Below are 13,182 nucleotides of genomic sequence, written 5' to 3' on the forward strand. Positions count from 1 at the left end.
ATCTGTAAGCTCATTAGCTGCAATGAAGGTTCCTCCTGCTGATCTAAGAGCACTTAGAAAACAGGATTTGTTACACTTCAAAGTAAAAAGGTATCTTTAATTCATGTACTGTAACAATGAATTAAATCTACTTCTAGTATTGCAGAAGTAAAAACGAAAACTTTAGCATACAATGGAAAGAAACCAAAACCACAAATTAAATACCTTAAATACCCTGAAGCAAACTTCAATTGCACATGTCATGTCCTTTACTGTTTGCCTCTCAAAACTGGATTTTAAAAAATATTTTTCCTGCAACAATTGTTTACATACTGTAAATATTTAATAATTTATAAAATACAATAGTGTTGCCATTTACTTGGTGCAGTCACTTGACACTGCTCTTGAAGTCTTACAAGCCATTTTAACAGCTCACTGTATGGTCACTGGACAATGTTTAATGAAATTAAAGAAGCATGAATGTTTCTTCTGGGAAGTATAAAAAGTAAACGAGTTGCTGAACGCTGTAATGTTCTAATGTTCACTATTTTGAATAAGAAATAACTTGAAAGAGAAGTTTTAAGAATGAGGAAGCATAAACCAAAAAAATCCAAGGCATGCTACAAATAGGCTGGCTAATACAATGACAGTCATGTCAAGGAAGAATTCTACAAAAAAGCATCCTTTAAGACACTTGTTTTGAGATACCTGTGGAAGACTCAACAATTACTCAAAGATGATCAAGCCAAAACTAACAAGTGCACAGTATAGTTCCATTTTTTATGTATAAATATATATGTGCAACTTCAAGTTTTCTGTTAATATTGTTGAAATGGTATTTACATATCTTTAAATTTAAAGAACAGCTGCAAATAATTCTTCTATGTCAGATAAAAATGTGAAATTATTGTATCTGAAGACATGAATATGCAGACAGGTAATAAAACCAGTTCAATAAAAAAATAGCTTGCAACAAAGGTATAGGAGAATAGAATATTCTTATCCAACTTCATTGATTTATTATCGGAAAATATTTTTAAGAATTACTTCAGAAAACAAAGTTCAGTAAAACCATGAAGGGAATTAAATTCTGCCACCTGTACAAGGTCCTAACCTTTGCCAGAACAAAAGCTACAGAAGAGGATTTAAAAACAAGTACTGGAACAAAATGCTACCTCTATGGTTCAGGGAAAAATTGAACAATATATTAATATGACACAAAAGCAGAAAAGAGCAATGTTGTCGTTGTCTCTTCACCCAACAACTTTAATGAACAAAGCAGCATATGTGTGAATAGAACCTATTGGATGACAGGAAAAACCAAGGCTGACTTCCTCCCTTCTGGGCTATCAGCAGCCTGTAACCCTTAGACATAGCATTTGGATCCACTGGTTTGCCAAATTTACTGGAAGTGTAAATTGCCTCCCAGGAATGCAAATCAGGATGGATTATTTCTAATAAACCCTAAATTACAATATCTTAGAATGGAGGAAATCCTCTAAGCCCTCAGTACCAAAGCTCTGTTCTACCACAAGTTGGTTTTTTTTTTTTCTTGGAATACACATATCTGACTATAGAAAAGATTTTTTATTACTTCCCCTCTATCACTGTTCCTAGCAGCCATAATGATGGCTTGTAATATCTGCTATGAATTTCCAGCTCTCTTGGTCAACTTGTTAGACTTCATCAGCATATCAGTAATACATGAGACCATTACAGTGGATGTGACTGAACAGATTCACAGACTTTCTTTATAACTGACCTTCTGCTAAGCTCAAGCAAAAATAGCCACTTCATTAAAAATTTACTGTACAAAAGTCGGTGCATATTAAATCAACTTGCTTCATCAAAATGTACTTTTACAGAAGTACTAAAAGGTTTATAAAAACTCCATGAGTTACAGTTTTTTGTGATCTGCTGGGTTTTCCAAAATTCCAGTGCAGCAGGAGTCTTTGAAAAACAGAATGGAGTTTTGCAGGGAGGAAAACAAATATAAACAAACACACTGATACCCTAATCTGTTAGATATCCTAAGCTTTTGTCTTCTTCACACAGGAAAACTGAAATGCAAAATGCATCTCAGAATACGCTGTAGTGAATTCAATATATAAAATTGAAAACATGATCATTGATTTCCATCCTACCTCATATTGAGTGAGATCAAAGACTCTGCTAGTGATTACCAGATGCCTAGAACAGAACAAAAAGCCTGGGCTAACTGATAATTTTACTGGCTACTGTTTGAATGGTCAGTGATCTAGATCTCAGAAATTTTCCAGAAAACAGTCAGCAGTGTCATATAAGACAACTGTCTACACTGAAAATACTGCCTTCAATTAAGGATAAAAATAAACTCAACCACAATACATACAATAACATTTTAGTGATGAAAAAAAAAATCAGTGACCAGTTAACACTGAAAATAATGTCAAACACATCAAATTAAGATACAGCAGAAACTGTTTCTATTACCAGTATAAACAGTTAGGTGAAGGGCTTGAAGCATTTGACAGCTATTTAAAAATAATTGAAATTTTTGGGGTTATAATACACCAAGTAAAACTGGAAATTTTAAGAAGCAGAAAGTTAACTCTATGTAAGTGACCACTATCTCAAGTCCTCTATCAGAGGCATCTTTTGCAAAATTGTAATTTGTGGCAGGGAGACTGACTGAGGTATGAGAGTGACAATCTACAAAACATTATAGATAAACAGTGATATTTTCCAAACTGACATAAACTAAAATATTTTTAACTGAGCCCATCAAATCACTTTTTCCTGCCAGAGAAGGACAGTGCTAAGGTACCATCAATTTCTACCCTTGTCCTTTGCCTGTTTAAATTACTTAAACTTATAAAATGTAGAAAAGGAGCTTTTAATTAAGAAGTTAATTTCAAAAAACTCTGCTGGTGCTTATACAGATTCTATATTGCATGATGAAACTACACGTTTTACTGACTTCCAATGCTACTGTTGCATGAAAAAGAAACATGTAGGGAAGATGAAACTGTACCATGTTTTGAAAAAAATAAAATAAAATAAAATAAAGTGATGCCAGGACAGCCTTTCTACACGTCTGAATTAGAAGATGGTGAATGATACACTTACCGTATAAAAGATCAAAGATTGGAATTAAGATCGGGTAACAGAAAAGAACTTTTAAAAGAAATCCAGTATGGAAAATGGTTCTAGAAAATATGTTAGAGGAACTGTAATGAGAAGTCCTGTAGTAAGTGTTAGAGGACCAAACAATTCAAGACCATTCGCAGCAGCTTAAATTACTGATCTGAGATATTGATTATTAATATCTATTTCTTCAATATTGTTAGTAAAAAATAAGCATCATCTTATACACAAGACATTGAAATGTGTCAAAATCAAAACTTTTAGTTAGTTACACAAACCTTTACTAGCTTTATCCAAATGCTGAAAATCCTCAACAAAGTTCAGGACATCCTGATAGCTTTCTTCACATACTTCTACAAGAAAATGAAGCAATGTTGTTTTCTGGTCTGCTGACTTTGTGTCTTTCAGCTGGGAAGGGGAAAAAAAAGAAATGTAAAAACACTGAGAAAAATTCTATTTCTGGCCATTTTAATAATTGATATATATTAGTAATTATTAATCTGAGAAAGGAAAGAGCAAACTATTAGAGTAGTACATTTTTTTTTAAGACAGCAATGGGCTGTTTCATTTCCCCCCTTGCTAAAAATCCCTAGAAAGGTCGGAATAAGTATTTTTTCATTTCACGCAATTTTTTTGTTCAGTATTCAAAAACAGTATACATATTTCTTTTTAAAATGTAATTATTTCAACAATACGGGGATATTTACAAAACTGTGAATAAGCACATGAAGGTACAAAAAAGAAAAATCAAAGTTAAATCAACAAAATCGAACTGTACATAATGCACGTATCCAGTGATGACATGATTTCCTTCTTTATGTATAAAATTAACTCTAACCTAAAAATATTTATGTACTGGAAGCTATACAAGCTCAACACGCACAAGTTCCTGTTATCAATTCTCAATACAGTAAATAAGAACTCATAGGTCTTATTGTTTAAAAATGCTGACTTAAAGAATTCTTAAATGTAAAGCTTTCTTTCTAGACTCTTTATACATATAAAATTATTTTCAAGCCTGGCCAATTTAAGTCTTGCAGCTACTTGAGTAAAAACACTAACAATTGACAACTGACAAACTTCTGTTGCAGTCTTTCAAATGAGATGTTCTTTTAAATCAAAGACATTTTTATAAATAGAAAATGACATCACATATGAAAGTGTTTATTCACTACTTAAGAACTATTTCTGCATTAAAAAAAATATTAGGAAAAGTATAGAAGCATGTAGGCACAAAGTAAACAGGAGTATAAAAAGGGCTGCCACAATTACACAAAGACTTGTCCATCTGAATATCACGGCACCAAGTCCTTAACACAGTATTGATTTTTCATAATTAACTCTAAAAAGTCTGTTTATTTTCAAAGATCAAAGTGCTACTATGCTGAGATGTACTCTCCCAGAGCATGTATATTTTCCTTCAGAAAAGTGGATTAATAACACAGTTTTCCAAATAAACAGGAAATGGAACACATATATATCAAAACCCAAAAATATATTCTAGGAGCCTTACTGTATGCAATGTTATAAAATATGTTACTTCTATTGTATTGGGAATCTCACTGAAAGATGTCTCAATAACACCACAAAAAACTTCTACAATGTGACACTGTGGTGCATGTAATACACTGTGATACATAACAATAGTTAGCTATAAATACGAACCTGTGTTATAAACATGCATATAATTTAATACATCAATAATTAATGGATGATTGAGTATTAGCATATCAATATTGTATCTCCTGAGACTACTCATGGCTGTTCTCTGATGTAGAAGAACTAATACAGTCATTCATTCCATACTTTCATTATCTATATACATCAATTCCCTCTCCTATATCTAGTACTCCATGGTTATCTTCCAAATCTTCATATTCTAGATCTTAATAAATTATTTCTCCAAGATAAATTGACTTTTGATCCTGCTCTTATTCTTTTCATAATATATTTTTGTCTTGTGCATTAAAAATACAGAGAATATAACCAGACATAGGACAGATTCTTGTAAAATCATACTTAAGTAAATGCACCTAAAGGATAAAGAACCTTTAGTATCTTCCTTCTGAATATGTTCCTCAGCAAGTTGTCTTTTTAACTCAATCACTTCATCTACAGTGTATTAACTCCAGGTGGATGACTCATGCTTAATGCTTACTTTAGACTAGGGAAAGAATGTAACTTATTCTTTATGAATATTTATGTCATAGGTATCACATTCAACACTCAGTGAAAGAATTCTTCTGAAATATGGCAGAATAAAGATGATCAGTTTCATGAATGTAGAAGTTAACATATTGTGTTTTCTCTTGTGCAAAAAAGAAACAGAAAGACAAAGAGTACATACAAAGTTTCAAATAATTCCTTCCTTGTAAGAACTACATGTGCACTCTGAAGATTATTCAGCAATCTCCCAGGGAGCATAGGAAAAAAACAACAACACTAAATATGGGCAAGGTAGCTAGCCTTAGAATGGATTATAAATTAACACCCAGAAAAGTATAGACATTTTCTTGTATATACCTTATACAAAAGTTGAAAGAGTGAAAATTTAAGAAAAAACAGAAGAAGCAAGAAACTGATGAAACTGAACAACATAAGAGAATCACATAAGGAGTAAATTCATGTCCAAAAGAAAACATAACAGTATTAAAACATACTAAAATGTAATAGATGTCTTAGAAGTGCTCAGACATGTTAAAATTACAAAACTACTATGATCACAGTGATTGGATCCTTACACAACCTTATTTAGTTTAGGTTTTTTATTATTCCCTCAAAATAAAATCACTTAAAAGTGATTAAATGCAAGCCAGTTTTAAGATGACTATTCATGGATCAACTGTACTTTTCAAACTATCAACTAATGCAAATAATAAGGAAAAAAATAGTAAGCAAATAATTAACTGCAGGAAAAACATCAAAACTAGAGTATTTATGCAGTATATGGACATTTCAAAACTCACTTTACATAGCGAGCTGAGATTATATCCAAAGGTCTGTGCATTCCGAGAACCTGCATTCATGTAGTTTCCCATTAACAATACTAGTTCCAGTAGCTTGCTAAAGCTTTTACTCTTCTTTATCTCTTCACAGGCAGCACTGACAGCCATGATGTCAGGTTTGATGTTGTTCACCTGCTCCTCAAACTGAAGCTTAAAAAGAATAGCACTGAGCCGTGGCCGTAGTCTCTTCACGTTGCTCATCTGATTGAAAAGAAAAATAGAAGATTTCCTTTAAAATTCATGGTACACTTTGGCACTGTACAAATGCATATGCTCTGAAATGATTTATTGGTGTGACAGGCTTGAAGAAGCAATATATCTGCTATAACTGATAGCAAATAAATGAATGAATGAGAGACACTTGGGTAAGCAACTGAAATCCCATCTTGTGGTTAATAGGAACTGCCCCCATCCTTTCCAAATAACTAGTATGTGTAAGCAATAAAAGATAAAGTGTCATCATATATCACATCTGTCAACTCATATACCAAATCCTATAAAACTAATCCAAGTTTATGACCCAGTAGTTGCAAAGGAATGAAAGTAGTTCACAAATTTTGTATAACTCTGGATGTACCAAAACAAGACAAATCTCATTTTCTGGTGCAAATATTTGAAAGCTGACGTCAATAAGAGCCTATGATAAACTTGCAGGAAAATAACAGTTTTGAAAAATCTTTGAAACACTCAATACAGTATACACTAATATATACCAATATTCATACACCCTACACCCCTGTATACTAACCTAATACAATTCATTAGTTGCAGCTGAATGCTTCCAGGAAAACAGCTTCTGTTGATCATATACAAAAGACTTGGCTTTTTCTATGGCTTACTGATCATGTATTTTCAGCATAAATTTTGACCTTCTTATAAACTAGGTCACCGAATTCTCACTCCAGACGTACTTTGCACATTGTTTACTACATCCACACAAGGAACACTAAAACATTATTCAATGAGCTGCTTATCTTCTTTTTCCCTCTCCCTGTTTTCTCATCAATTTCATGAATTCCATAAGATCTCCTTCCTCATGCTTGTCCTCTTCTTTTCAAGGCAAGTTTCAAGACAATAATTTCTTTACAATTCCCAAAACCTTAAACTAAGTTTTTACTTTTTTTTCTTAATAAGGAACACATTGTTTCCCGCTATCAGTACTTCTCGATGCAAGAAAGAAGCAATAATATTGGCACTTCTCCTACAAAGCAGTAGGCTTCATATAATGGCCTTAAACTTTTGCCTTTAAATTGGACATATCCCCCTCCAAACCACAGTGATACCTAAGGGTTTTACAGACTATTTCTCAACACAGATCAAGTCTACCAATGTGAAAATTCCTCTGACAGTGCAGCATTCATAAGTCATATGGCACTGATTACCCCCAGAGACTCAGTGTAAAGGACAATGGTGACACTCTATCCATTTTCAGTGTAAAGTGAAACTGAAGGCTGTCTCATCCAAAGGGTTTGATATAGAGGCAGAAGAAGATGGAATTTACAATCTATTTTATTGGTTTTACTGTGACAGTAGAAGAAAATAAAATCAGGTAGAGTTAACATTTTATGCCACTAGGCCATTTCAGAAATGCCTGCATAGCTGTGCAGCCACATGATAATGTCTCATTGAAGTAAACACACCATTTGGATTTTACTTCAGGTAAAAAATCTTGATGTAAAATAAGAAATAATTTCCACTAACCATACTTTGGTTTTCATCATAGAGCAGATCACACAATCAGGATGTCTTTCAGATTAAACTAGGTTGAAAATCAACTGTTGTACTTTAGTTGACTGACTGCCTCCAGCCTGGTCATCAAGTAAAACACTTAAAATGTACACTTTGAACATTATTAACTCAGTACCAACTGTAGGCAGATATTCTGTTCTTATACTACATCAAATAGCATCCAACAAGTGTGGTAAAATTCTTACTTAAGAATGGATAAATAAGGATAACGGCACTTGAATTTGAACAGGGCATTTCACAGCAAAATAGAAACAGAAATAACTGAATTCCACATGAAATTAAGATAGTACTCCAACAACTTTATACCTAATTTAAGAATAACTACATAAAAAAATGTTAAGGTAGTGGACAGAAGCAAGTGTCATAAATTCATTCTACAATTTCTGTCAGGAAGAATCACTATTAACTCCTTTTCCTCAATTATCTTGCTAAATTTGTATATGTACTACTACTACTACTTCTCAGCATCTTGAGAACATGTTTTTAGTCATAAGTTTTGTCCTAAAGTTAGCCAGAAAAAAAATTGGGACTAGACTAGGAAAAAAAACCCCACAACATTCCATTGAAATTATCCAGATTTTTAGTATTTAATACCATACTCAGGGTGCAATAGAGATGATCATTAATATTAAACCATAGAAACTACAAAAATTCACTGTAAGGTGCATTGATTTTAAATGGTATTGAATTCAAGATACTACTGAATCACCAGAAGATCTATCACTTGTTGATGCTTGGCTTTTCAGACAGGCAGATCCTCAAAACTGAAATATTCATGTACTTTGGACCACAGAGATGTGTTGCACAAACATGAGCATGCACATCTGTATAAAAGGTGCAAAGTTTTCATCAGAACCACTTGAACTACAAGAAATTCAGATGTCCAGTACATAAGTATGCAATTCTTAAAGCTGAATGCAGAAATATGTAATCTTAAAAATTAGAAACAGGAACACATGCCAGAAACACAACAGAAATGCCACTGGGATTGTTATTATTGCTATTACTAGTATTATTGTTGTTGTTGAAAATGCTCTGAAATCCATGCACAATGCATGTTGTTGGTATTATTTCTTCACCTGTTTGCTAAGTCAATAATTGAGAAGAGTTCCCTTAGTAACATATGGCTTTTTTTGTGACATGTAGTTCACAGTTATATTTAAACTGTAAAATCCATACACCCTACCACAAGAGGTGCTAAGAATCTAAGTCTTGCAATGCTCACCATATCTTATGTTAATACCCCTTTTTTTTTTATAATCAGAGTATAAGGACATAAGTTTATGTCAGTTTTGATAGTGGAATTCCGAAAACAATCCAAATAACTAAAACAGGAAGTTGAATTAGAAACCTATACATGTCAGAGAACTCAGTGCACAGGTAATGAATTGTGCTACTTTTTAAGTAATAGTCCACAAAAAGAGTTTCTCTACAAGCAAGTCCAAATGGGAACTGACTTATGAGTTGAGATACCCAGTAGCAGCTCTCACAGATCTCACATCCAACAGCAAAGACAGGTTCTCCTCTCAAATACAGCATAAATCACAAGGCAACTACAAGAATGTGCAATCTGATATATGTGTACTCTCACTATCTTTTTCTGTTGATGTCAAGTAAAGGAAAGCATCTCAGAAGTTCCACTGACACTACATTTTGATCACTGAAGGGGTTTCATTCCTGTCACAAGCTCATAGAAAAAAACACTGCAAGCACATCAGTTTCATACCTTCTTTAAAAGGAGTACCAGTGCTAAGGCTGTCAGACCACCTGAAAATGTCTCATCGAAAAGGTAAAATAACAGTTAAAGCCAAGCTGACTAAAGAGAGCAAACTGGAACACCATTCCCTGTGGATAATGTATGGCTTTCACCTCTGCAGCATCAGTGAACTCCTAAGAGTGCAGAGGTAAAAATGACACTTATCTTTAAACCCAGGCACTTGAAAAACAGGAAAAAAAATCAAATAGGGAAGGACTGATACCTTAACAGATATTTTATCACATCTAAAGAAGATAAAAGAACATCCTGCTCAATTTGAAAAGGACAGCCAACATGCCTAAATCTTAGTGAAAACCAGCAGCATTCTGGAAAGATCAAACATTATTTCACACTATGGGAAGTCAATTCGTGACAAAAATCAGTATTTTTGTTGAAATGTTTTTATGTATAGTGGAAATAGTACCTCTTTCTTCACCTTTGATATACTCTTTTTCCTCAAGGAAATAATAATAAAGTCAAGAACTGCCAACACAAAATTAAAATTACTTAAGCGAAATTGAGTACACATATTAACATATATATATATATATATATATACATACCCACATATATATATATATGTATACATGCCAACAATTGAACTAATGACTTTTCAGCCTTATTAGCATTGATGGAGAGCATATCCTGTTACTCTGCTTCTCCAGCCTGAATTATAAACAGCTTGAACCACTAAGTAAGTTTCTTGCAAATCAAATATTTTCCTAAAGGATATTCAGAGCAGAATAGAAGGCAGTGTATCATAAGTGACATGGGGACAACACCTATCAATTACCTCCTAGCTGCACACAGGCAGCCTTCTCTTGTCTTGTGGATGACAGTGCACTGATTCACAGTGCAGAAAATCCCTGGTACTGTTTTGGATTGCATTATGTTCAACAAAGATGGCCCAGCAAGGTCAGTGAGCATATCTCAGAATTGCCAATGGGGGCTACAACACAGCTGTCAAAATAAGCTGAGCTTACAATCTTCAGGCTGAAATTCACAGGAAGGTAAGTTCTGTGAAAAGAAAGTAGCCCTTTTCTTTTGTCTTATCCAAAAAATACAATTAGATGTACTGACATCTTGATCAGTATGAAATGCAGACCGCTTTTGTTTCTCCAAGTTGAAACCAGACAATGATATTTTCCTAAAAACAAAACTTCCAAGAAGGGGAAGGTCCAAATTTCCAAAATTCTTCTATTTTTAGCTGGCCTAACAGATGTCTGAAAGGCTATTTTCATTAAAAGACACATATGGAGCAGATGCTATTAGACTGAAAAGGTTTCCTCGTGGGAAACCAAGTCAAGAGCTTAATATAGGTAAAATCCTCTGTAAAACCTCTAATTCATCCAGGTAGCAAGAATAAATAAATTAACACCAGAAGTCAAGGGCAGATGTCATTGAGGAATTTAAAACCAAATATTATAGCATCAAACCAAATGGAGAAAAGTTTCTGAAAGTAAATCAGGTGTAACTGTATTCCACATCAAAAAATCTGGTAAGCCTGACTTTAAAATAAATGCCTCATTTTCTGTCTGGCTACTACTAGGAATCCACCTCCTAATGAAAAGTCTACTATATGGAATATCCCAAAACAGGTCATGAAGACGAATGATCAAGGTCTGGATGAGAATGTCTCAAAATCATGACAGCACGTTCAGTACTTCCCATAATGGTTGAACCATCATAGCAATTCCCACATAGAAGTGGAATGTGATGTTACATAGTTAGCAGCTGATTTTGATGTCTTTGATGTGACAGACATGACCCACTTCAAAAAAGTTCAGGCCTCCAACCATTTGTATCATCTTCTCTACTGACCCAACAAGGTGTGTCCCAGTTAATTTTCTCAGAAGGAAGATATGTGTCTATGATTATGACAGTACTGCTAAGGAAAAAACACTCCACTGTACAGCTTCTGTAGCCCTGTCAATAGCGAATTCAGTAATGACAGGGGAATTTTTATCCATATGGTTATTTGGTGTATTTGGAACCGCAGTTAATCTGTGGCAAAAACAGTCTGATATGTCACATAAGTGAATGCTGCAGATGACAGTTTGCATGACTTGGAGAAAGTTTCTCAGTTCTACAAAATGATCACAGGGAAAGGAAATCCTACAGCACCTGGAGATCCACTGGACTCTAATGTCTGAAGCTGGAAAGGTGAAATATCTGCATATTAATTTCAGGCTCTAGGGATTTAATAAGTACTGATCAGCCTCATGGTTCTTTTAGCACAGCTGCCCTACACTAGACAGTCATTGGATACCTAACTCAATTTAGGTGGCTAAATTCCAAGAAATCCTTGAATTTGCTGAGTTAAAATGGCAGGATCATATTCCCTATTAAACACAGAAGTGTTTTCCTTATGATATGTAATGCATGACATGACCATTAGAGGGTTGCTTACATTACTAGTGAAGAAAAACATCAAATCGGATCCAGGACAGGCTCTTGATAGAATGTGCAAAGTGAATGGCTGGAAGCAAAAGATGAGGACCCTTCAGAGAAATAACATTCCTGCTCTGAAGCTGCAGCAATATCTGCCAAGAAGAGAACTGAGATAGCCTGTGTGTGGGCTAGAACAAATAACAAACACCCACTTAGCCATCTGAATTAATATCAGGCAGTAAGACAATTTTTTTTAAATTGTTCTTTAGATTAACTACACAAAATGGTTCTACCAGAACTAAACAAGAGATAAGAGTAAGGCCTGCTTCTACCGAAGCATTTACAGGAGCACTCATCTGTAATATGGCATCACAAAGGAATTAATACAAGCCAATCCAATGGCAATTGCAAACAGTCAGATTATTGCAGATCATTCATGATGGCCATTTTCAGAAGGTATTTCTGGAGCCTTGCTCTCTGCCCTTACCTAGGTTCAAGGTTTGAAAAACATCAACATGACAGGAGTTAAGGATGTTCTCCTTCGCAACAGCATAGGTAACTTGACTGCAATTTGTCATAAAGATTTTTTTAACTCTCACAGATGACATATAAGAGAAAGTTAATTTTTGGCAACACTCCTGTAAAGGCTGGAAATACTGATAAAGAACACTGACAAGGCAGAGCAGCAGATACACATGACGTCTAGAAGACACAGAAGATAAGGTTTGCAGCTAGAAATTAACACAATCAAAATATCTCACAGCCCAGATGCACATCAGCACTTCAGAATTTTAAACAGACTGAAATGTCACTAGGTATGGCTCTGTCCAAGCATCAAGTCTTATGAAAGGCAGAGTGTGCTTCTGCAGAAACAGTGATAGTATGATATTTTCCAGACAACAGTGAAAAAACATTAATACATTTTGAGTTATCCTCAACGAGAACATACAGGTGAAACTATCAGCTGAATATGGAATTGATCAATTTAAGTGTCTGCTGAATTATTTAAGACAAACTAGCCTTCATCAGGCCTCACTCTAATCTTCAATTTACTCTAGTGAAATCTTTTCCTTTGGTACGAACTCATTAAAAACACATCCATCAGTGAACAAGCTGTGAAGCCACATGAGGATTGCTTGCCAAATTCTATTTGGGTTAGCTGTCAGTGAATCTCAC

The 13,182-nt window shown here is 34.3% G+C and overlaps 1 protein-coding gene across 1 annotated transcript in view; it reads right to left on the minus strand.

Annotated features, from left to right (window-relative positions):
* Nucleotides 1-13,182, minus strand: part of DIAPH3 (diaphanous related formin 3) — a 213,752-nt gene that overhangs the window by 102,187 nt on the left and 98,383 nt on the right. The window contains exons 21-22 of the mRNA XM_066571453.1: nucleotides 6,072-6,311; nucleotides 3,384-3,513 (exon numbers count right to left, since the gene is read on the minus strand). Coding sequence (XP_066427550.1) covers nucleotides 3,384-3,513; nucleotides 6,072-6,311 — 370 coding nt within the window. The remainder of the gene's footprint in view (nucleotides 1-3,383; nucleotides 3,514-6,071; nucleotides 6,312-13,182) is intronic.

This window comes from Molothrus aeneus, chromosome 2 (assembly GCF_037042795.1).
Source record: "Molothrus aeneus isolate 106 chromosome 2, BPBGC_Maene_1.0, whole genome shotgun sequence".
Taxonomy (NCBI): domain Eukaryota; kingdom Metazoa; phylum Chordata; class Aves; order Passeriformes; family Icteridae; genus Molothrus; species Molothrus aeneus.